Source organism: Cygnus olor, chromosome 5 (genome assembly GCF_009769625.2).
Source record: "Cygnus olor isolate bCygOlo1 chromosome 5, bCygOlo1.pri.v2, whole genome shotgun sequence".
In the NCBI taxonomy this organism is placed as follows: domain Eukaryota; kingdom Metazoa; phylum Chordata; class Aves; order Anseriformes; family Anatidae; genus Cygnus; species Cygnus olor.
In genome coordinates, this window is record NC_049173.1 from 5207223 (window position 1) to 5233207 (window position 25985).

Here is a 25985-nt window from a genome sequence, read left to right on the forward strand (position 1 = left end):
TACGGCACTTAGAGAGAGAGCAGAAATTCACACCTGCCCAGTCCTTCAGGTGCCTGTGCTTGGCGCTTTGCAGCTGAACTAACATGACAGACCTCACAGCAGGCTCCTCCAATTTGTGTGAGGGTAAATAAAACACACGTGAGGGACAAAAACCTTGTGTTTTGCTGCACAGTCAACTCATTCCATGTCTGAAATTTTTGGAAAGACAACCTTTCCAAGGTCTAAGAACGAGAGAAGGTGGTAGAGGACGAAGGCTGCACGATGCAGTAATAATAAACATCAGAAACAGAACTGGGTCCCATATGTTCAGAAAAAGATACCATAAGGAGCATCCTGCTCTAGAATAAGGATCTCTCATAACAAATTACAACACAAGGTTAAAGCTACGTGTTGTTTCATAGCCTAGGTCTACTTATTTTCTGTGCATAGTTATTACAGTCTCTCCAGGCAGAGAGGTTTGTTGCACACCAGGGCACCTTCAGCCTCTGGCCACTGCTTATTCTCCTGTCTCATTACCAAGGTATGTGACTGGTACCTCCCACCCCGAGCCTTCTCCTCCAGCAGTGAAGGTGGCAGGGCTGGAAACACAGCCATGACCCCCCTCAGACCTGCATCAGCCTTGAACACAGCTGTGCCTGATGCCTTATGCAGAACAACCTCCTTCGTTGCCTCCTGCTGAGGATATGAGGATATTCCTCATGATAACTCTGTGTTTCCTATGCTTTTCCTCCTAGCACTGTCACGTATCTCTCTAATCCAGCTTGTCAAGGCCTACCAGAAAGCCACTAAATATTAGAATTATTCCCCTCACACAGCTCCTGTCCAGCCTAGTGGGACAACGGGACACATGAACCAGATCTGACATGAACCACCAGAAACAATGCTTTTCAGGCAAGAGTTAGTGGGACAGGGAGATCCAGACCCGATGCAAACTCAGCCTGCAAAGAGCAACCCTCTCATGGGGCTCTTGAAATACCTTCTTTGATTCATTTCAAAGGAAGCAAATAACACTCAAGCGGACTGAAAATTGGACTACATAGGGAGAAACACCAGGTTATGTCAGAATTAAAAATCCAGGGGAGGTGACAGTTCATATAACTCAACATATAAAAGAGTTTTGGGGTTTCTGTGTTTGATGAGCCTCTCAAAAGGAGCTAGATCACTACTAGTCACACACTGAGACTTTCCCTACAGATGTGGTTCAGCTCCCACTGATTCACCTGAAAGGTTCCCACTGCTTTTGATGGAGTTTGGCTTGGAAATTGAATTTGCTACAAAATGATCCCAGTGCTTTTTCCAAGTAGCCAAACTGGGCAAGTTTCCTTTTAAATTCTACCTTGTTCCACACCAGCTTTGACTTACATCAGATAGACAGCGCACACGCAAACGTGAATCAGCTAATTCCAGGCAGAATAAATTAGTCCAGCCATAAAGCACAGGGTCTATACATACAGTGGGAATAAACTATATAAAGCTTTATACAGGCCTTGCAGGTCTGTCTTGCTTAACCACCACGGGGTCCCATGCCTGGACATACAACACTGAAGAAATGTCAGAAAAATGGCACAAGAATGCTGCTGCACTAGCAATGGGCTGATTAGCAACTACCCTATTTGCTTCATCCTCGTGGGACTTATATCCCCGCACCAACCCAATTCAAGCAAAGGGCCCTGAAATTTCCCCAGGAGTCTCACTTGAGCAGTATTTTTTTGTCCACCCTCTGAGCCACACAACGCTAAGCTCTGGGAATGAAGGATCAGGTCTGGAGTATTCAGGAAGGCTCTCCCCACACTAAAACCTCAGGGCACATCACCTGGGACCCATCCAGTTTGGCACTGGGGGACGGGGTTTCCTCGGAAATGCTCCTGCTCTGTGTTTAGCGAAAGATCTTGAAGGCCAACCCATGAGGCCTTCAGCATGATGGGCTGTCCCACACAAAGCGAAGAGCAGGAGACGTGGCCACCATGAGGACAAGGGAAGAAGGGACTTTTCCTCTTACCCAGACCCTGGTTCTGCTGCTCCCACTCAATGGTGTCGGGAACCTGGTAGGACACCCCAGCCAGCTGGGCCGCAGGGTTTTCCAGGCCAGCTATGGGCTCCTGGGAGGTCTCGCCTGGAAGCGTGAAACCCGGCAGCTCCGTGTCACCTTCCAAGCTTTCATCCATTGAATCTATGTCTTTGTCCTCTTCTTCTTCCTCTTCCTCTTCTTCTTCCTCCTCCTCTTCATCCTCTTCCTCTTCCTCACCCTCTGCACAGGGAAAGACAAATGTAACATCAGGAAAGGTCCCACAAGGCAGAAGGTTCTTACATCTCTACCAGCGAGCACCAAGATGGCCCGCTGCTACCACCTCTCCAAAGGCAAAGTTGTGCCTTCCCTTTTAGTTATAAAGACACAAGGACTTCTCAAGCCAGAAGTTTTGTCCAAGCTATTTAATAGCTACAAAAGAGAACCACCCACTGTGAAAAAACAGTGCCTGGAATAATGACATAACTGAATTTTCAACGGATAATTTTTCAAAGCCAAAAAATAATGCATAATATTCACGCACTTTACCTAATTTACATGATGCTCTGCTCAGCCCTTTAACAAAACTCTGTCCTGGTGTACCCAGCCTGGGAGAGCCATCACCCGGCAGCTGAGGAGCTGGTTTAGCTGGGGGGCCGAAGACCACGTTAACAACTAATGACCCAACCAAGGTGGTGCAATAAGTTGGAGCAGCTTGGGTAGGACACCCACGGGGCTGGATGTGTTGTACCTGTTGTAAGCAAAGCAAGCTGCACCTTAGCAATTGTATGATGTTTCACCCTTTTCCCTTCTGCTCTGGGATGCAGTGGCACTCCAGCAAGGCTGCTCCCCAAAATAACCAAGAAAACTAACTAGGGAACTTTGGGGAATCTATTTAATTGGTGGTTATCCGGCTTAGTAATTAACGGGGGAGCTGGCCTCTACTTCAGAGATCAGAACACCTCGAGAAATCGATGTACATCATAAAACCAAGGCGTTCACAATGCTGTTGCATAGCATTTCCTTTCCTTCCAATTCAAGGATTTGCTTTAAAGCACTGCGTGTTTTTTCCAGCTCACCAGACAGGACAATTCCTCTTGCCACCTTTCAGTTTTAGCCCTGCATTTCATACAAATGAGCTGCTACTTGAATTCCGCTGCATCATTCTGCTACAGCATGTCTTTCGGTATTTGGAAAGGAATGATCACTTCTGTAAACAATTACACCATGCAAAGCATCTAATGGAGCCTACAGGGATGTAGTTTGCCACTTAAATTCCCATTACATTTTACAGACGGTTTTTGTCTTATAATGTGCCCATCATTTCAAACCAACGTCAGAATTTTCTCTCTCAAACTGCATGTTTCCATACAAAACACACAGCCTCTGTACACACAAGAACAGCAACCAGACAGCGCTTGCAGGAAACCTGCAAAGACAAGTTAAAATAGGTCTTTTGCCTCTGCTGAGAGCAACACAGCTATAAACAAAAGATTTCCAAACTTCAATAGCAAAGATGCTAAACAGCCAGCACACTGGAGAACAGGACCACGAACGCATTTTCCCTAGATGGACTGGATGAAAAAGCAGTCAAGAGAAAACAGGGATCAGATTTTCTCTCTGAAAAACTACCTTGGAACAACGTTTTCAGAAGGTTCTTGTGATTTTAGCAAGCTAATTGGAGACACCTGCCAGGAGCTAATTTTGAAGAAGCAGATATCCATCTTTGCAACTCCAAACTCTAGCAGGCAGTCAAGCTGAAGACCTGAATCGAAGTGCCAAGACTACTTATCGCATCTGAAAATCACCCAGCCACATCAATCATCCCACAGCCACAGCATAAGGATGAGAATAATGTATAGCCCTCATAGCGCAGCTGCTGCGAGGAGGAAAAAAGGGCTCTTGACTCGCTGCTGCTTCTTCTCTCCAGCTCATTCACGTCTGAAAACAGCTTTTGAACCCCCATCCCAAAATGCTAAGAGCTTGCCTTCCTGCAAGGTGCAGCACAGAGCACCACTTGGTGGTCACGAACAGGAATTTATGCTTCTAAAGAAATGCAGACTTCACAAATGTCAGATTTCAGGTGCAGAGGCACACCAGGAACCTGGCAGGCATGGACATAGCACCCGATGGTACCGTGGGATAGGAAAGGATGCACACATCACGCAGCTGAACCCCAAAAGCTGCAGCTTTGTGCCTCAGACCAGAGCCTTTTTACAAAATTACGTTTCTCCTCCTAAACCACACTGCTTGGACATTCAGAGCTCTCAGCAGCTGCTTCAAAGATAAGAAGAGACTGAAAGGACCAAAACTGCAAAGGCCAGCAGATTCAGAAGGCATGTGGGTTTCCACATGCACGTTCAAATCCCTTGTGAATTATTTTGTGTAGCGTGCTTGTGTATACTCGTAAGTCTTGGCTAAGGTTCTTCTTGCAAAGGAAGCAAGATAAATGTACGATGAAACATATCTCATGGTCAAGGCACTAATTCTAACAAAAAAAACATGTAAGTATGTTTTTTCTGGCTGCATGTGAGTCTATCCAAACTAGGCACTTGGGTATAGCCCAGGTGTATGAGCTCTTCTGAACATCTGGCACTGGTCACAGGTGCCCCCTTGCCCCCTACAGCAGACAGGCACACCACACACAGCAGCTCCTACTGGGAGCTCTTTGCTCCACAGATCTTTGCAGTGTTACGTGCAAACTTTATTTTCTTTGCACACATCAAATTCTAGCTCTTACTTGTGACATGCAACTTGAATCTAACAAAGCCCTAGAGAGATGATATCCCATCTCCTCTCCCTGTGACACCAGGGCTTCAGCACCAAAACACAGTCCAAGATGCCCATACTTTCTCCTCCAGTAAGGAAAAGGTATAAATAGGCTAGGAGTGAATTAGTGTTATCTTCAAGAGTGGAAAAATGCAAAAATTGTCACCCTGACAGACTAAATAAGCAGTGTATTCTGTAACAGGGGCTCAGTTCTTCCTCCTTTGACACATGAAGGAAAAAAAAATCGGGATATTTAACACTTCCCTGCTGTGATTACAGTGCAACCTAAGCAGCAGGAATCCCCATAAAAATGAGATCCTGGCTTCCTCTGACAAAGATTTTGGTTTTAAAGGACCTGACAACCCTGTAACAGGCATTGAAGTGTTTGGTTTTGTTTTGGAGAAGGTGTAAGAGAGCACCAAGAAAACACATTTGAGAGAATAAAAAGTTTTTAGGAGCGTTTTGGTGAGTTGCTACCTTTATTAATAGTCTGCAGAAACAGCAATGGCTGGGCTTTATCATGGGGTCACGAGTGATCCATTAGCACCCCTGCTGAAATCCACAGGATAGAATTTATTATTGGAGGCTAGTAGCCAAAACTCCCCTGTGCCCTCACAACCCCTGTGCAAAGAGGGCCCATCCCATGACATGGGGAAGGGGAGCATTGGGCCAGTTCTTCCTCCTGGCCCCTCAAAAGTGGCAACAGCCCCTCCATTCTTCACAGATGGCTTCAGCCAAGCCTTGCATTTCTTTACAATCTTCATACAGCTGCAGAAAGTCATGCTGCCCCCGAGCAGGAATAGATCTATGTTATTCAGTGTTACTAGCACAGGGCAGTAGCTATAAGCCCAAGCTGCTGGCAAGCACCATCAGCAAGGCACTGAAATGAACCACCAGCCCTCCCAGCAGTAGAAACAGGGTTCGGGAACATGCTACAAACAGGCTGCAAAGGCAGTGAAGTTTTGTTTTTTGTTTTTTTTTTTTTTTTGTATAATGCCATGTAACAAGCTGGAACTGAGGCACCCTTGTTATAACCCCACTGAAGTCAAGGGACCTTTGAGGTGAAGATACCTGCACTGAAGATAGATGTTTAGATATTTTCTATTAACATTTGCAAATTGTTTTATTCATTAGAAGACTTAAGAAGCCATTATCTGTCAGATTTTATGCACATGAGAAATATTCTACTATACCCTGAGCAGCAATACTCACTAGATAGTGATAGTCTCTTAGGCTGCAATTTTATCAGGTACCCAGCACCATGGGGTCTGAGTGCCTAAGAGCATCTAATGAGTGCCAACTATGTTGTGATTAATCAGGAGCCACTGCTAATTGGTTTCCAGCTGTGAGTCCACTTTTCACATGACTTCTCAAGAAGGTGGAGCACATGGAGCGCCCTCCTGTGCAAACACCAAGCAAAGCAGCCCAAGAGCTGAGCAACTGCTGCAGAGAGCTAAAAAGGACCTAGAACAAGGACCTAGCACCTACCTGCACAAGGTGCCTGAGAAGAACACACGCCAGGGAACCCAGAGGCTGCTTTGACATCTGCAACTGCCCCAAAGACAAAGGTGACACACACCCCACAGCTCATTTTCTGCCCTTATCCACTTCCACCCACACCACAGCACTGGGCCTTGGTCACACACATGTGGTATAGGAAGCAGACGTTTTTAAATAAGGACAGGGTTAGGGAGGCCCACAACTACCTTCTCTTGCCAGAGAAGGAAGAAGAGGCATTAAGAAGTCTCCACCAGCTCTTTTCTCCCCATGTACTTGCAGTGTGGGAACATGGCTCATTTTCTGCACTGCTTTGATAATCACAGCTAACTATCAATCTACAAAGACCTTTCTAGAAGAACCTTCATTATTAATCTGTTACTTTCCTGTGATCAGTAATAATGTCACCATCTGATATTTCCAAAATGCTGCCAGGAACAATCAGTTGTGACAGAACCCAGCGTGGAAGGGGAGGGCTGGCAGGAGCTGGGCTCTGCCCTGCCCAGACAGCTTTCTGAGCAGGGCAGGGGTGCCCAAGCTAGCACTGGGCACAAGCCCGCAGGGTTTTTATCCTGATAGATGGGTTTAGCTGAACTACTTCCAGTGTAAAGCTGTCGAGGGTGCCTGCAGACTCAGTGCATGACTGTAGCCTTAAGTGTTTTGCTGTAGAAGAGGTGTCCACAGGAGGAATTCAACACCTGGCCTGCTGCACAGATAAGGAAAGGGAATACTGGGAAGAACACATCTGTCAAACAGGATCCTATCTCACAAGGCAGGGCGCTAAACCTACTATCCTAAGTGTCAAGAGGAGAGGAAACATTCTAAGTTTCTCTGTAAAAGAAGGATGTTCTTGCTACATCTAGGAGAGGGAACAGGGCAGCAGTGTTGAAGTTCAATGTTTCTTTACAAGCTCCAGGTGGTCTTCAGCATCTACCAGCCAAAAACCAGGCTCTGCAGAAACTGGTCCCCAGCAGAGGGCTCTGTGACATTGCAAAGATGTTAAAATGGTAAAAGGAGAGATTTGGATTCTGATCCTAACCTACCCCCACCCAAATTTGAGGGACTTCACACTTGTATTCAGTCCTGGCTCATTGCAGTGGAGCTGAGGCACTGAAGAGCTCTTGAGGGGAAAAAAAGGCAAAAAAAAGTCTAGCAGGGACCATGGGTCTGCTTCTGTATTAAGACCAGAAATGACCATTCCTAAGAGCTGTATTTCCAGCAGCATTCACCACAGAATTGCTTTCACACTGAGCCAGGCTAAGGAGTAGATTTAGCAATGCAATGCTATTTTTGAGAAAAAAATGAATACTGCGGAATAAAACAGCACTGACTCTAACAAGTTAGCTCAATAGTTTGCTGCAGTAGAGCTCCTCTAGCCTGGGGTAGGCAGTTATTGAGCCTTATTGAGCCGCCAACCAGTTAAAAAAGGTGACTTATCAAGTTTTATCAAATGAGGGATGTGAATCAGTCCAGACTTAACTACTGTGACCTGTAAGTGGATAGACCAGAGGAAGAGATACAGAATTTACTTCTCTCAACAAAATGCTTTTATAGTGAAAAGGGCTGTGGGCATGGTATCCCCCTACCCCAAAGAGGTCTCAAGCAGAAATATTAATCACACTTCTTAAAAAAAAAAGTTTTGATGGTGTCTCTTTAGAGGTCTCCAATTCAACCATACTACCTGGGAAGGGAACTACTAAATGCTTTCTTAACTCTTGGGCTGTTAAGATTCATTTTCCAGGCAAATCCACAGGTGCAACCAGCATGGATCCATCACAGATAACATGGACTAGGGGCTGGGTCTGTTATTATGGGCAACAGCCTCCAGGATACCAAAGTTAACTCAAGTCCTATCTGATGCCAGAAGGGAGGATGACTGCAAGCCCACTCAGCTCATTTCTAGTCAAAGCTTCACACCACTGAGCATGAAGCTCTAGGATTATCCTGACAGAGGCCATAAACTGCCTTGGAAGTTCTGAGAGAGCTAAGCCAGTTCAGTGTGGTTTGCCTTGCACCTGATGCCCAAAGCTCCACAGAGAAGCCTCATGAGCAAGCCTCCTATGTGTGCTGATGGACCCCAAGCATTAGTGGCTCCAGAGAGAGATTGCATAAAAATGTTCCTTGCAAAGCCTTCAGAAGAAAATGCCATATACCTGCTTACCTGAATCTGCCACCCTAAAGCTGTGAGGGTGAACTAATCCCCAGATTAGAAAACAAGAAGTAATTAAAAGCTTTCACCCACACACTCCAATTACCTCTCAATAGCAACTGCAGGGGGTTTGTCATTTTTATTCTAGCTGAAAGATAAGCATGGAAAAGCTACAACATTCAGCTGATGTTTAAGTGAACTCTAATTTTTTGGACAAAATGAGAAGTCAGATAAAGTTAAAAAGTTTCAAGCATAGCCTGGCCAGAACAGCAAGCAGAGAGGATCAGACTGAACCAGGCCACCTAGGCAGCAGGAGGCAGAACAGTGGCAACCAGGATCAGGTCTCTAAACATATGAGAACAAACATAGTAACGAAGACACTTTTTCCTCCTCAAAAGGAGACTGTGCAGCTTATTTCTACCAGAGAGCTGGACAGACACATGCTAGCTACCAGACATCCGGGAAAAAGCAGTGACATTAAACCCTTCCTAGCAATTCTTACAGAAGTTGCTGTTAAAAAACTATGAAGCACAGCAGATACAAACTTCTTGTACTTGGAGGTACAAAGTACTAAAGTGCGTCTCCTTTGGCATACCCAGTCACTTAAGAAAGACGAGATGCTGTGGGTTTAGTTACACCAGGGCTGCCAGCACACCTGCAGTGGAGCAGGACAGCTGGACCCATGTCTGCCTCCCTCTGCAGGGAGTCACCGACAAGGCATCACACAGCAGGAGTTTCCTTGCTCTTCTTCTAGCTATCCTTCAACTAGCCTAACACCCTCTCTTAGCTGTTTACCTAAGAGTTTCCAACTTTAAGGGCTTGATCACCCTTTCATGAAATCAAACAAGGCATCACCAGATCTGGACAACATTGCTGGTGCTTCAGTCAAACAATGTACTTGGGGTAAATATTAAAATGCTTGGTTTTGATATAAAAAGCTGTCACAGCTTTTTCTCCTCCCCAGTTTTTTTTTTTTACTACAAAAGAGAAGCAGGGATGAACTACCATCTACTGTGAAAGACATCAAGGTCAACCTGCACCAAAGGGACAGTTCTCATTTAGTAGCAACAATAAACTAGAAGCAATAGGATGTGTACTAAAAACATTTAGTTACTAGTGTATCTTGCATGTGCTTTGTCTTAAATCTTCAGATTCTTGCCAATTTAGTTGATATCCAGATGATCGTATCAGGCTAGTTAACATGCTGGGCTAAGTACCCTTCTTATTTACACCCCTGCAACCTCATTTAAATTTTTAATGGGGCTGCAGAAATTTAATGAGGCATGCCTTAATCCACGCAATCATGATCCACTCAAAGCCTTAATTTTCATTAAAAATTCTTCACATCCAAAAGAAGGTTCCATGTACTGCAACACAGCCCAGAAGTAAGGAGAATGAAGTGGTTTTTTTTAAGATGTAAACAACTACAAGTTCTGAAGTATTTTCTCAAAGGCAACTGCTGCCTTCACTTCTAAATATTATGCACAGCTTGGATGCCTCTGCAAAGGAATAAGACCAAGTGGAAGCACAGAACTGCCAAAATAGGTAGAGAAATGGGAAGAGTATGAGAGCTCTTACTGAGATTAGCTAAGCCCCACTGTATGCTGGAAGGATAAATACAGGTACACAGGTCAGAGCAAAGCATGACAGGAACCACAGAAACCCAAAGACCAAGGGGGCATCATTAAAATATCATGAATATGGTAAGGTCAAAGTCTAAAGCTTCATACTGACCCTGTTCTGGAGCAGCCTTTGTTGTAGACAAAGCAAAAGAGTTAAACCTGCAGCCAAGATTCAGCAATGAGGTGCCCTACAACTGCTGGACATTGGATTTGCTAATCCCAAAGGCAGGTCCAGCCCCTTGTCTCAGGACAGCTGAGGGACTTTGCAGCCAGATGTGGCATTAGGCAGGCATACAGCAGCTCACTGGGAACACTGTGGGCTGTCCTACACAGCAGGGACCTTGTACTTGTGAGATGGTTGATCCAAAAAGAAGCCTACCGACTGACTGGTGTTTACCTATACAGGTCAGAAAGCTTTTAGAGCAGGCTGAGAGCAATACTTTCCTCAGTTTTTGTTACAATGCCCATGAGTGCTGCCTCCCCATTGCTCAAGACAGGTTCCTCAGTCTGTAACTGGCTTCTCTTGTGGCTACCACCAGTAATGGGCTCTGTACAGACCCAACCCTACTGCTCATTGCACTTTCACACCAGCACTTGCTGGTGTTAGGAACTGTGTTTGATGCTATGAAAAGCAATGTGAAATTCCACCCTAAGGCTGTTGTTACTCAGCCCTGACTCAGAACTAAACTCCATACTTACACATTCAGACTCACCCAACACAGCTCTTGGCTGAACCTCAGTTTCTCAGCATGCCTTCCCAACCCTGGGATCACTCCTCCACACTGTTGACAAGGGCTTTGCCAGCTACATGCTGAGAGCCAGCCTGATTAATCAGGAGCACCTCCTATTCAAGAGCTATATGGCTAAGTTCTCCTCCCTCTAGAACACAGAATTTAAGTTGCCTATTTTCAGAGGTGTTCCTGACACTATACAACAGGCACTAAGTAGAGCATCTTCTACAAGTATCTTCCCCATCCAGCAGCCTACGTGAAAAGCTGAACTGCGAAAGCAGCTCAACCCCAGCAGCTATACTTGAAGCAGCCTAGATGACTGAACAGAAACCAGCCCAAGGGCTTACACACTATAGTCATTTGGACTTCTTTTTGAAGGAGTGCCTGAAAAATGCAACAGGCATATTAGCCTGCAGAAACACCTACATAAACAGACCCTTCTTTTTAATTACCTTTAAAGCCCCCATGGGAAAAATAGTAAGAACCAGATTGTGTCCCTCCTTCCATCCCAAAATCACCACCCCAAGTAAACATCCTCTAAATCCCCGGTTAATAATGAAGTGGGACAAGCTGGAGCTTATTCAGCTGCAGGAAGTGGGCAGCACTGAACTTGGGCTGGTTTTCACCATTGAATTTAGACATAGCAAGGGTGGGACTAACATGCAGGAGCCTAACAGCTGAAGAACTCCTAGGGACTTGCAAGTTAAAACAGCAGCAGCCTAGGAAGGCAACCCAGCATTGACATGTCTGCATCTCCAAGACGTTAAACTTCACACAGTCTGATGAATATCAAGACACTGCCACCTTCAACCCTGCATGTCTTGCTTCACAACCCCCCCTCCAGCTGCCTAAACAAGGGGGCAGCATGCAAGAAAACCCACCCTCACCAACAGCCACAGGCAGTGGTGCTGCAAGCTGTGCACACTGAACTGTTTTTTGGATGCAGGTTGTGACAGGCAAGGCATTGCTCTTAGCAGCAGGCTAGTTCTGTACCTGCTGGTTTAGGATTAGTACAGGATAACACGACCTACAAAGTCCTCCTAGGATCTTCTACTTGCTTCAATGCATCCCCAAGTCACATCCTGTATGAACCAGTGACAAAAGCTGCTTGATGAGTTGAGGGAAGCCAGCTGATGTTGTGCTATGTCCACAAGGCTTCAACTAAACACTGCAAGGACCTTGCAGAAGAGAGGATGTGACAGACTGCTTGCCACTTTGGGTAGTTATATCTGCCAAGTGCTGCCATGCTGAAGGAGTACAGCATCCCTGCACAGGGCTGATGTTATGGCCAAGGAATCTAGTCCTAAAGTAAAATAGTTCATTTTAAAAGAGCCACTTCAAGAAGTGTGTTGGGAGGTTTACACAGTGGTCCTGAATAGGCAAGTTAAACTAGATTTTCTCTTTGGACCCTAATAGCCCCATAGAGAAAGCTAAAGTGTTAAGCTTCCCAGAGAGATGCTCAAGTTCTGGACACAGGAACAAAATATAGAGTTAAGTCTCCCAGACAAGTAAGGCTCATCCTCTGCTGTGTCCTGTTCCCATACCCTGTAATCCCTTTATAGGATTTCCTTGGCTAAGAAGGGCAAGTAAAACCAGTCTCACTGCACAGTCAAGATAGGAAGATGCTTGTTACTCAACTGATCTCTCCAGAGTCCACTAGAGATGAGGATAAGCTCATCTAGAAAGCTCTTCAAAGCACCTCATGTTTGTCTGTACAACTTGATTTTTTTTAAAAAACAGTTTTGCATCCAAGCCAGGCAGGTGAATATACTGAGGCAATTAACTGCAAGCAGTTTAGCACAGATGGTCCCCAAGAAACCACACTAGCTGCACAGCAGGAGTCCATATTTAATGATGAACCAGGCAAATCAGCAAGCCCCACAGAGGGCTGGGAGGCCAGCTGATCTCACTCAGCTCCTTGCACTTCTTTCATGGGTCAGCAAGGCACAGCCTCCCTGCAGAGGGCCAGGGCCTCTCCCTGGGGACTCCACTGTACACCTGCAGCAGTGTCCAACCTCACATCCCCCAAGAGCCTGGGCTGGAGCTTCATAGCAAAGCACTCCCAAGCATCTCATCTCTGGCAGCACAGATATTTGAGTAAGCACTAGGTACTGAAATTCAGGAGGGAACAGAAACAAAGCTTCCAAACACCACTCCACCATGAGAGGGAGGTATCCACTAATTGCCATTAGAAAAAGAAATATTAGAAAAAAGAGTTGCAGCTCAAAAGTTTCCTCTGTACTTAATTGGAGCAGTAGCATCCCCAGGCAGAAAGTCTGTCCCCAAGTGGTATTTGTCCCATTTTACAATATGTAGATTGGTGATGATCCCTAACACCAGAGAAAGTTCTGGCTCACTGCAATGAAGTCTAGGTTGTTACGAAGAGTTTTTTGTTATGAAGAGCTTTAGACCACAAAAACCTGTGCCAGTTGTAGTTGTCAAAAACACACAGCATGCCAAGGAGCACCACGTACCTTTGATGACAGGCACCTACAGAGCCATGCCTCAGAGCCAAGAAACCCACAGGCTCCAGTTAGAGTCATCATTTAGGAAAGGTGGTCCTAGCCACAGCCTGCACCTGCCCTTGCATGGGCTGGGGGCTTATTCAAGAGCAGAGGAAGCAGGCCTGCAGCTGCATAAGAAAGCTTAGTAGGAATGCAAAAAAAAAAATTATATTCCTACATGAGAAGTTTTCTTTTAAAGGCTATGCAGAAAGCCTCATTAACAGGAGGACCAATGTGCAGTTAAAACAGAAATCCTCTTATCTTCTAGTGCAGAAAACCAGGCTTCCAGAGGAGATCCCAGGGGGCTCAGGAACTGTTTAGCTTCCTGAATCACACAGCTCTGGCTAAGCAGGGACTTCATTTCCCAGCCTGAAGATCACATTTTCTTCACACCTCCCTCTCCCCCACTGCCACCATCAGGGACACATCCCTGCATTGCTGGATGCAAGGAAGAGTCATCAGGGCATGGAGCACGTGCTGTAATTCCTGGCAGGTTTCAAAACAACCCTGACAAAGGGCAGGAGCTGCAGCATCTCACACATGCAGTGGGGAGGGCTCCCTGCTTCTGCTGCCCTCTAAACTTAACAGGAGTTAGAGTTATCACTTCACGTGGAGAAAAGATGCTGATTAGCTGTTGTCTGTGGCACCCTACCTCTAATCAGAGGAAAAATACCATCTGGCATGCCACCCCTGGAGGGCTGCCAACCTTTGCAGTAAAATATGAAGGCAGGAGAAGGTCAAGATAAAGGAAGGGGAGCAAAACAGGCAGAAAGATTAATCCCTGCCAGGTGGTGTCAGCCCAGACACCGGAGTGCAAAACTGTAGATGGATGAGCAAGCAGAGAAGAGTTTAAGTAGGAGAAAGAGCAAGAAGCACAAGTGAAGCAATTCCCTACAGGAAAGTTAAAAATGAGCTGAAGAAATATCATGTCTGAGTTCCAGACAGGCTCCAGAGTAGAAAATCACTTCAAAAACCTGCCTGTCAAATATCCATCAGGAAAGAATTTGCATCACGGAGTTTCAAGCACCTGAAGGCTAGTAGACAGGGAGCAGAGACTCCAAGCCCAGCAGCGGGCAAAAGCCGCTTAAGACAATGGAGACTGAGGGGTGAGGTGTGACTAGAGGAGCCAGGGGTGGGAGAACAGCTTAGCAGGCAGTGCCAAGATGGGAAAACATCTCAAAGGGGTTGCATTCTTTGCCCCTCCCAGCAAAAGTACATGAGCACAAGTATTGTACCAATTGCTCTGGCAAGGTGAAATCCAGCTGAACGCAGGCAGCCATCTCATGCCGAGCATCCCCATTTGGGGATGGGGCTTCAGCAGCAGCGTGACAGGGCCTCTCCATCTGTCTGAACGTGTTCCTGTGACTGCCTGCCTGGTACAGAGGTTCTGCAGTGGATGCGCACACCAGCAGCTAGCGGTGCACAGACCCAGATCCCGCTGCAGCTCCTTCTCCGAGCAAAAGTCCACCCCTCCCACCACAACCACCTGAATTTCAGACATCTTCATGACACCATTCACTGCTAGCCTCCTGTACCACCTGGAAGGGGACAGGTTGTCCAACAACTTTATTAGGAACACTAACATATGTGCATAGCTGTGTGCCAGACAGACCAACTGGGGAGCCCCCGCTGTCAAGGGAAGCGTGCCTCCCCACACGAAGCCTCCTGCCTTTTCAGCTGGGGAACAGCAGTACCTTCTGACTCCAGCCGGTCCAGCCCATAGGTTACAGCAGTACTGATCTTCCTCACAGCTGGAAGAGCTGTCCTCCTGACAGAAGATGCCACTGATGCTGGAGTTACCAGGACCACCGTTCGGCTGGATGGCTCTTCTGTCTGTCCAGGCTGCGTAGCAGACAGCCCACCAGGAGCTGAAGCAGCCTTCTCACTGGTGACCAGGATCACGTCCGCAAAGTCTACACGGGACAAGAAGCAGCAGCATTTTGGCACAACACCATTAAAAAAAAATCACCATTTAAGAACAAGCTTCTTAATGAAAGCTTACTTAGAAGCTCAAATGCTCGCATCTTTTGATATGTGTGACTCTACTGTAATGAAAGCTTTTCCTCCAGGACAGCCAGCTCAGGAGGTTCCCCCTTAGTGAGAACTCAGCTAGGATTTACTCCCGTTGCTTTGAGGGCTGCCAGTCACCACCCCACAGCAAGGTCAGAGCACTGAGACACTGGGTGAGTTCTGAACCAGTAACAGATCTAGATGTTTATCACAAAGATAAGAATTTATAATTAAATCCCAGAAGCAAATTAGTGGTAGTTGCTGGAAGAGCCTTCCCTCCCCTGCAGAGCAACTCTACTTCAAGGGATACATTGCAAGTGGATTGCTTCCTTTGATGCTCTGCAATATAAGAACTACCAGAAAAGTTGCCCAGCAGCTGTTTCACTGCAGTGGGACCTACCGCAACAGAACTAATCTCAGTCAGTTTTGTGCCAAGGAAACCCTTGCTATACTCCTGTCAAGGCTCCTACATGTACCTCTCAAGGTGACACCAAGCTAGTAGGCAGCAGCTGGAGGAACATGACTGCTTAAACTACATCTGTGTGAGCTACATCAACTCTGCACACAACAGAATCAAGAACTCACTATTGCTCAACGCAAGTGGCTATAGTGCAGACTTCCCCAAAGGCTTGCTAGATTCTCACAAGAAAACCCCCTTATACCACTTCCATATTCTAGCCTAGTTAAACTTCTTTGCTCCTTTGGATTGAGCATCAGCAAACCAGAAGTAATCCCTCCACAAATAGGAGCTGGCTTAAACGATTAAGGCCAAAAGTCAATTTGTTAGCAAGAATAGATGTGGAGTTCTGCTTGGTCATTTGTGTGTTTTTTTTTTTTTTTAAGATCTCTACTTCACTGTTATTCGGAGCGAAAGTTCTGCCCTGCTGGTGTATTTCAACATGATGGATCTGCACAGTCAAAAAGCAGTGGCAGCCCAAAGCTAGATGCAGCCTGCAGAAAGCTAGGAAAAAAAGCAAGTTTGAGTCTGGATGCTGTGTGTTAAGACTTCAATGTCTAAGCATCGATACTGATTTCAGATGTGCTGTTGTGTCTTATGGGGGAAGAAGCCCGCAGAGCAGGAGGCAGAACCCTACCTTCCACATCAGGAGGTTTTGCTGTGGAGCTGCCAGCTGCTGTCAGCATCTGGGTGGCACCAGGAGCAGTTGGCATTTGGGTGTCCTCCCCGCTAGTTTCCTGGGGCAGGCTTGAGGCTCCTGTTCCCTGGGGAGCAGTGGGTGCCAGCGTCACAACCGACAGAGCAGCATCAGCCTCCTGGGCAGCAGTTGTCACCTCCTGAGTAGCACCTACAGCAAGAACAAGCATCAGCACCAGCTCATAGGACAGCTGCTGGTTTGTGATCAGGCAGTAACAGAATTAACACTTGCAGGGTCTACCCCATGCATTAGCACTTCCAGAACCACAGTACAAGCAGCAGGTGCAGCTGTTTTACAGTGTAGAAACAGAATAGACCCCCTGTATAACAGAAGAAAAAGCACCAGAATCAATCCTCACTTGGTTAGCCAACCCTTAGGGACACGTGGACCTACTGGTGAGCACAGCACTGCAGGCCCATGGTGAAACACCCCTCAAACCAAACAAGGCTGCCAGAAGGGTACTTTTGGTGGCCAGTTCTTAGAGCTAGACTTAAGCTTTGTAGAAGGGTTTATTTTCACTATACAAGCCTTATTGATAACTGCTGTTTCCCCAACACCTGGGAATAGCACAGGGGAACCTGCTGACAAGTCAAGTGGTTATAAATTAATCTAGAAATTAATCGGTCTATTTTCAGCACCAGCATGCAATTAGCTTTCCATCTTTTACAGCAAGAGCTATATTTGCTGGATGCAGCAAGGGGAAGTTTGCCCTTGCCCTTCCCTTTGCCCCTGCAGCCAAATAGGTAAGATTAGAGATGTCCAGCAATTAAAACAAAGTCCTAAGCCACAGCTCATGTCCCTCACCAGCCTAGAAACACATTGCTGCCCCACAATTGCCCAGACAAACATTGTTCCCAGCATTTTAAACACAAGTGGAAGTGTTGTCAGTGGGCTGAAGGTACCATCTATGCATGTAGGACAGCACAAGCACTGTAGAGTCAGAGCCTGGCCACAGCTTTTCTCTAGGGCAGGGAGACAGAACCAGGAACTTTTGTTACAAAAGACAAAAGTTTCTGGACAGATCATTTAATCTGCTCTGGTCATCCTTGTATTGTCAAGGAAGACCTCAGTCACAGGCTGCTGGTCCAGTTTGCCTATTCCTCAGCTTAAGAAGCATCTCCAGCCACCTCCACACTGACATGTGCTCCCTTTTCCTATGGGAACACCAAAACTGAAGGCCCTGCTTTAGGGGGTATGCCACACATGCAGAGCTTCTCTAAGTCATTAAAAATAAGCTTTTTAGCTAGCACCAAGTCTCTGCTGTGAGATAACTCTGAAACCTATTCAGACATATCCCTATATTCCCAGCTGCCACAGCCTTTCGAAGCCCAGCTTGCCTGTTTGGTGCTAAAGCTGTCCTCTCAGCTCAAGGAGGCAGAGAGTAGGCAGCTCAGAGCAGTGGCTTCACATCGCTCAGGGCGTTGTACTACCCAAGTGACCATACCAGCCTGTGCTCTGGGTGTAGGAACATCCTACACCAGGAGCAGGCAATGGATGCAAGTTACCCATTCAAGCTGTTACCCCCAAACAAAGGTTCACCTCTTCTGCAAGTAGGAAGATTGCACCTTTCACTGCTTTATCTCCAAAAAAGAGAGCACAGGCTCACAGGAGCATCCCTCCTAAACCTACACATAAAAACAAGTGTCTGTTAACAAGCAGGTTTTACCTTTCAGTGAGCTTTCCAGAGTAGAAGAGAGATCAGATGCATCTGTCATCACAACAGCCTCTGGCTGTGATGGAGGGATGCTCTTCTCTTCTGCTGTGACCACATTAATGTTTTCCAGAGAGTTCAGACCAGCAGTGTCTACACCTGGCAAGTCCACTGTGAGGGGAACATCGCTGCTGGCTGCGGAAGTGAGCAGCACACCATCCCCACGCACCGCTGGAGCTGTGCAATTGCTCTCCTTGGCAAGCCCTGGAGTTGGTGGAGCAGATGCTGGGGATGGCACCACTCTCATCACATCCTCCTCCTCACTTTCCAGTGGGGTTTGGGATGCTTCCATTGCCACTCGGTCCTCTCCCACCTCCTCATACAGCATGCTTCCCCCTTGACTTATATTCCCCGGTTTTGTGTCATCCCAGTCAGGCAGCATGGAGCCAGTAGGGTGACCAGTGATGGTGCTAGCTGTGGTGGGCAGCTCTCCTTGCCCAGCACCCACATCTGCTTCCAGATGGACGGAAGCCTCAGTGGTCACAAGGGGGTGGCTTGCAGCAATGGTTCCTCGAGCAGACAGTAGCCTCAGAGTGCTCCCTGTGCTTGTTTTTAGTGCTCCCACCTCAGAGCTTGCACTTGAGGCCTGTGGAGTTGGGATGAGGTGGTCACCAACTGTCTCCAGGCTGGGAGTGCCAGGGTGCAGCGTGGGCACCTGCTCGCTGTGGGGTTGGGGTGCCGCGGAGGGGTGCAGGCTGCTCTCTGCTGTCCCCTCCTCTGCTGCAGCTGTCACAGAAAGGGGGCTCGCCAAGAGGCTGGCAGAGCCCTGCCCCACCTCACAGTCCTCTGTGGTGGCCTTGCTGACAAGGCCGCTGACAGATTCTTCCTGGACAGAGGGGTTCAGCGTGGTCACAGCTGTGGTCAGCATGGCCTTGAACTCTCCATTTTCATCCAGCTCTGACTTTGTGGGGCTGAGCTCCTTCTCTTCCTCAGCAGCCACTTGCCCAGCAGGGGTGCTAACACCCAGGCTCTGGCTGCTGAGGAAGACATGGCTTGGGCTTACAGGCCGTGTTTCTCCTCCTGCAGTGAAGGCTTCATCTAAGGGCATCCCAGATGGCTTTGCTGACACTCCAGCTGGCTCTTCAGAGACAGTTTGCTCAGAAGGACCCAGGTTATTTAAGTTTGGCATGCTTGTCCATTCATCTTCTACTCCATTCCCTGCCCACAGGTCTTGCTGGACCTTTGTCATGTCGCTCTCCTCTGGGAGCGGAGAGGCAAGGCATGGTGGCCTGGAGGACAGGAGCAAGATGCAGCAGGTGACCACACAGATGTTAAATCCTATTGATCTACTCATCGCTGAACAGAGGTGTGTGCAGAAGTCCACAAGGCTGACAAGTCCAGAAAGCAAGACCTATAAATGGGAAAAAAGGAACCCAGATTACACACATCTATGTTTGGAACTTGTCATCCAGTTATTTAGGGCATGGGGTCAATAGGTGGTTATGGAAATCCATGGTCAGTTTTGTGCAGATCCCTCCCACACATCCCAAGCAATGGATCCCTGTGTCTCATTTTATTCTTCCTAACCTACCAATTCAAGGTCTTACACAGACAAAACCAAATCTCAATCTGAAGACCAAGACAGACCTTGCCAAGCTCTTGCCCCCATGGAGTGCTATGTTCCACCCAGCAGGCATCAGACTTGCAAGTAACCATTGATGGTGAAGAACAAACAAACTGATCAAATCCAGAAAGGAGACATGAGGCTTGTCAGGGCTGACCTGTTATGGCAAATCCTGCCTGTAAGAACTGCTCTTCCCTTCAAGCTGCAGGGGGATAAGGGATATTAGGAAGGAAAAGCTGTGGCTATCAGAATCACCCCCTGGTTCTCATGGAACTAGGCAAAGGTTACCTTTGTTCATGAACACAAGGATGAGTTGTCTTCCCCAGCTTGCTATACTCCTCTTTTCCACACATAAAGAGTATGCAGGCGAATACTACTCACATTTGAACACAGTGCAGTAGCAAGCTGCCTAGCACTGCTTTGTTACACAAGGGTGCATCATCCCTCCATACCCTGCCACACAACCTTGTGATGCTGTGACAGAGGCAGCCTCTGCCATAGGGTGAAGGACTTCAGAAATACTGCATTTGTGCTAATGCATCCAACACACAGACCCTGAGTCCTGCTGTTCATGTACATTTGTCTCTTCTTGTGGAAAGAGTTATTGTATGTAACCAATCAGCTAGACACAACCAAGATACTAGACAGCTTATTATAATAGGTCACTCAGCTCTCTGTGCATTTCCATCATCAAGTGTACCTCTTACTCCACACAGATTCCTCCAGCTGAAGGCCCCCACAAGGGCTATGCACCTTACAATCTATACACCTGGCTGTAGCATATGCAATAACCTCAGCATTACCAGCCTAGAGACAGGTCATTAGAGTTAACTACTGCAGGCTCCATTATCTGATTGAGCCTCCTGGGCAGAGACATTTTCCCCACTCTCCTCACAGCCCTGTTCATCAGGGGTTGGAGCTGCTGGAGTAATTTGCTGTCACAGGCCACATACATGCACCAGGTGCTCAGGCTCCAAGCAGAAGCCACCAAGAAGCTGTCCACCAGCAGCAGCACAGATCTCCCACCCTTTCAACAGCTCTTTTCCCTGGAGGATGGGCAGCCACTCATCCATCTCCTCTACCCTGAAGGGAAAATAGTTGAAAACTGACAGTATGCAGCAACTCTTCCAGGTTAATCCTTTATGTGCTTTCATAATTCAGAAGCACTAAGAATGTATTTTGCAAATTAGTAGCACTCAGTAACATGCATCAGCCTCACTGTATGAATTTAAGTGATATTCACCTCACACCCCTTTAGCAAGTGCCAAGGGAGATCAGACACTGTGAAATAAAGACATGTTTTTTTACCCACTACATGGATAGTGCTCAGTACAAGCCTGACAGCACAGTTCCTGGGGAACTTCAGACAGCCTCATGCAGTTTCTCCCAGGCTGAAAAGCACTGCTGGCCACAGTTCTGTATTTGTAAAGGGTAGAGATAGCAGTGGAAAGTTATTTGCTCAGGAAATCCACAACATCTAGATCTAAGCTAACCTAGACCTCTGCACTCAATAAGATCCAGAGACAGTGGCACAGAGCTTGCTGCAGGATAATGGCACAAGTTCACGCTTCAAAGAAGATTAGTCAGAGCTTAAGATCTACTTAACTTTAGAAAGAGGCTAGATTACAGCATATGAACAGTAGTGACCTAGCTATCTACTTAAACAGAGTTTAACGCCTTGCTGTAGTACTTCCACTTGATGCAAGTGATCCAGGATTTAGCAGCTGGCTGCAGCAGCCTGTTACTCAAGCTGTTGGGCTACACATCTTTCCTCCTGTCTGGCTGTGTAAGTCAGCCTGCTCTAAACAAGTAAAGCAAGCTGCGCAGCATGCTGCTTTCACCCAGCACCTCTGCTACAGTGGGCTTAAGGCATTTCATTTCTAGCTTGAAGCTGGAAATAACCCAGTATTTCATGCTGCAGGAGCTCTTTGTCCCCAGCTTTCACCTGGAATTCTCCAAGCTAAAGCCTGGGAGGACAGCTACCAAGCAGTGGTTGGGCTCTGGGGAAGACTAATCCTTGCTTCAAGTGGGAAGCACACCCAGGGGGCAGGAGACACCACCAGCTACTTCCCTGCACATAACACATCCCAAGAGATGCAGCTCCCCTGTCTGCAGAGGCAGCACAGCTGCAGAGAGCCAAGCAGCTTCACCTTTAGCACAGAGAAAATTTCTTTTTAACTCCTGGTGAGCTGGAAAGAAGCACAAAGGGCTGCTAGGCTAAAAAAAGGTGCTGGAACTGAGCATCTCTGAAAGATGCCCTTCAGACAAAGAACTGCCTGCTATTGTTGGCTAGTCACCAAGCCAGGGAACAATAAATACAAATGCTTCACGTGGTGACAAGTCTCACAGACTCAGCTAGATCTTCCTGAACCAGGCTGCTTCCTTTCTCCATACAATTAGCCTTAGCAGTAGCTATTAAACCATCAACTCCCCTCCATCGAGTTTAGAGAGCCATTTGTAGAGTCAGCCCTCAGGAAGCCTGACACAAGCGAGCTCAGGAGGAACCCCAACCTGTTATCATCGCTCCAACAGCAGGCTCGAAGGGGACAAGCATAGATTCATCTAGTTCAATAGCTGATCCTGACATGGAACAGCAATCAGTTAATGCACACTGCAAATGGACGAAACTTCCCCCTCTGCCCAGCTGCACACAGCCATTCCCTAGGATGGCTTTCCAGGGTTTTGCCCAGTTTACTTGATGAAACACACAAGAAAACCATTTGCTGTTATTTTCTGCTGTTGGAAAAATATAGCCAGAACTTGCCAAGTTGTTGAACCAGCAAGAGAAAAGGATCAGGCTTTTAACTCACTTGAATTAATAACCCTGTTCTAGCAATCCCTCTCCCACACAGAGAGGAGACTTGTACTCCAAAACTGAAGAGGCTGCATACATCACATAGAGCACAGGAGATTAACAGGTCAGCTCCAGATACATCACTGCCTGTGCAGAACACAGCCTTTCGCACCTCCAGTACATGCTTGGATACACCAGCTTTGACCAGCTGAACAGTTGTAGATGCGCTCAGCCCTGCAATTCTTCCACCAACTGGTATGGGAAGTTGGACAAAAACACTGCAAATCTTTTAATGCGAAGATTCAGCCAAAATGTCCAAGTCAAGCAACTGCCAGCAATCGAGTGGTATGTTACTGGAGTGCTAATGTATGCTATCCAAGCCTTATTACTTGAGCTGAATGCAAAAGCCAGCAGATAAATGATCCGACACTGCAGAGCTCCAACTCCCACTTTTGTGCACAAGCTGAGAAAAATGCCTTCATTTCATCTTACATTGTCCTCATCCGGTTGAATCAAGTGAATTGCAGACCAGTGCTCTTAGAGCACATACTTCAGATAAACAGACCTCAACCACCTCCAGCAGCTCACCACAAAACCCCAGCAATAACCACCCCACATCAGCTGCTAACACAAGTTGGATGAGCAAAAACCATACGGGCACAACTGCTTATCACTCAGAAGGGCACATCTTCCTCTAGCTTTGAGGACAAATTGCTATAAGCAAAGAAATGAGATTATTCTGTAGAGCCAGCTTGCTGCCAGCCCTAGCGAGGCACCTTAATACATAATACATTACCTCCACTCGGAGCATTTGTGTTCCAGCGGCAGCTCTTTGAGAAGTGAGAGACATGGTTCAGACATTATTCCCCCCGGCCATTCAGCAACGGCTTTGTTCGGAAGGGCACGGACCATCTATGTCAGTCCCCGCTTGTATTTGCGGGTAAAAGCTGTGCACTTCTTTGGGGCTTCTGACCTGTGCCAGGTCCCCAGCACCACACAAGTCAGAGGTCTGCTGAATTGCTGAGCGATTAAAAGGACCGGGAGGAGGGGTGTTTTAAGGGTGAGCCCAAAGGGTGGAACAGTTTTGAAACAGCAAAAGCACGGAGATGTCACTCTCCAGATTCACTGGGACCAGAGAGGTAGCGTTGGGGCTCCAACAAGCGAGAAACATTCAGAAATTTCAGTGCCCAGCTCACACAAGCAGCGAGCCCACACAATAGACCACAAGTCTCTGCAGGTGAGAATTTTAAATACGAAATACACCTCATCTGGCCCTTTTTAGGGTTGATCTGGCTTTTCGGTGAGGGAACAGGATTCAGGGTGGCTCAAGACCCGATGCCACCGCCCGCTAGCTGCGGCCCCATCCCATTGTCCCCGCCTGCAGCCGCAGGGCAGCGCAGAGCCCCCCGCCCCAGCTGCCCACCGCCAGGGCTCCCGGGGGACCCCCCGAGCCGCCCTAGGAGCACAGCAGGGGGGTACACACAACCCCCAGCGATGACTGGACCACCCCCGAGCCCCCCTTTGGGCTTTCCATATGGGGTTGCTGCTGACCCCCCCCCCAACAAAGCGGGTGCACGACAACCCCAATCAATTAAAATAAATAACTAAAAATAAATGAACACAGGGAAAATCTCCCCACCCCCTCCCCTAGAACAAAGGGGTTTTTATTTTTTTTTTTTTTAGGCACCTTCCATCACCCCCACCCTCAGCATCGCAGCCCCCCCCCCCGCCCCCCACGTCCCGGGGCTCACCGGAGCTGCTCCGCCCGGCCCCCCGGCACCTCGCCGCGCTCCCCCGCAGCATCCCGGGGCCGCACGGGGCCGGGGCGGGGCGGCCGCGACACCGCCCCCGCTTGGGGAGGAGGAGGATGGAAGGAAGGAGGGATGGATGGAAGCAGGGAGGGATGGAGGGAGGCCCGGCCCTGCCAGCACCGAGCCGCGCAGCCGTCGTGCTCAGGCCCCCCCCCCCCCCCCCCCAGCCCCTTCCCCAAGGGGGAAGCTGTACCCCGCCCAGAGCGAGGGCTGGAGGAAATAAGGGGAAAAAAATAAATTATTCGCTCAGAAAGTGGGGAAGCACTGGGAGAGGCTGCCCAGAAAGGTTGGGGATGCTCCAGCCCTGGGGGTGTTCAGGAGCAGGTTGGATGAGGCACTGGGCAGCCTGGTCTGGTGGGTGGCATCTCTTCCCCCTGGTTGGGACTAGATATTTTTAATTTTTAAGGTCCCTTCCAGGCTGAGACATTCTATGACTGCTTCAGGAAATCAAGCAGTGGGGGGTTATTTAGGGCTTGCCACACACACAGGTGTGCTCCAGCATTAAGACAGTGGTTTTAGGGCTGCCTGCACCCCTTAAAGCTGCTTGAGAGAAGTCACCCTCTGCCCATCTGCTATTCACTCCTTGCTGAAGGAAGTTTGCATCCAGCCCAGCAGTCCACACCATACACAAACCGAGCACTGACTTGATTTCCAACTCCTGTGCAAGAGCCAGGGTCAGAACCCAACCAGGCAGGCTCCCTTCCTTTGCAGGAGGCTTGCAAGAAAACCTAAAAGCAAGGCCTGCAATGCTCTTAGCAGTTTTCTGTCCATTAGAGATGCTCCTCCACTATCTTCAGCCTTAGAGGTCACCTTCCCCTAACATTCTCTCTGCAGAGAGTTTTTTTTTTTTTAGAAAACAATACCTCACCTACACACATACTAGAAAGGGCTTGTTTCATTTTTTGTTGTTGTTTTAAACACCTATTTGGCTAGGGAGAAAAAAAAGTAAACAATTTTACTCCTGCTTTATTCCCAGATGTTTTTTCCAAAGGGATCCCTGCAGCTAGACCATCAGCAGAAATAGAAAACCTTTACACCATCAGCTCCCAGGGTACACACGCTCATTTCATCAAATAGCAGAGAATTACTGCAACTCAGAATTCCATACCTTGTCACCAAAAAATGAAGAAAGCAGCTTCTCACCTTCCCTTCAGCTAAGCATCAGGGGCACCTCAGGGGCCCAACTGCACTCCCAGGATTTTATACACTCCTGGGCAATGAGTCATTGGAAGCGGTGCTGCAGCAGGTGCAAACCCTTCTCGTTGGGCAGGGACAGGTGAGGAGAGACGAAAAATAATCTTCCAGAGGAGGAAAGGGCTAGGGCAGAGAGGCTGGGGGGGGATAGCTAGGAAGGAATAAAAAAAATAACGCAGGAGATGACAAGGAAAGTCAAAATCTTGACTTTGCTATGAACGTGAAGCAAATGAGCAAATTCCTTTGTACTTCTACTCATAATAATCTTTAAAATGAGGCTCTGTTTTTCAGGTGGGGGTGAGATTTCACCTGCTTGCACCTGCCAAACACTTGACTCTCCAAATACATAACACAGAAGAATTGATGAAGGAAAACTGAGATATTCCTATTCCTATATTCAATAAATTCTCTGGTTTTGTTTGTTGTTATTTTTTTCTTTTTTTTTTTTCCTGTTTGTTGTGCTACTGGAA

The 25985-nt window shown here is 47.5% G+C and overlaps 1 protein-coding gene across 7 annotated transcripts in view; it reads right to left on the minus strand.

Moving 5' to 3' along the window:
* ARMH4 (armadillo like helical domain containing 4) overlaps positions 1 to 25510 on the minus strand; it is a 55041-nt gene extending 29531 nt beyond the window's left edge. For 3 of the 7 annotated variants that reach the window (XM_040558432.1, XM_040558431.1, XM_040558429.1), the window contains exons 1-5: positions 24262 to 24389; positions 18108 to 19503; positions 16382 to 16591; positions 14972 to 15190; positions 2000 to 2248 (exon numbers count right to left, since the gene is read on the minus strand). In XM_040558432.1, the coding sequence (XP_040414366.1) occupies positions 2000 to 2248; positions 14972 to 15190; positions 16382 to 16591; positions 18108 to 19446 (2017 nt within the window). In that variant the 5' untranslated portion in view covers positions 19447 to 19503; positions 24262 to 24389. Of the gene's footprint in view, positions 1 to 1999; positions 2249 to 14971; positions 15191 to 16381; positions 16592 to 18107; positions 19504 to 23306; positions 23450 to 24261; positions 24390 to 25429 lie in introns of those variants that run through there. The other 4 variants (XM_040558428.1, XM_040558426.1, XM_040558425.1 and 1 more) reach the window with 4 other exon arrangements.
* Between the last annotated feature and the right edge of the window lie 475 nt (positions 25511 to 25985).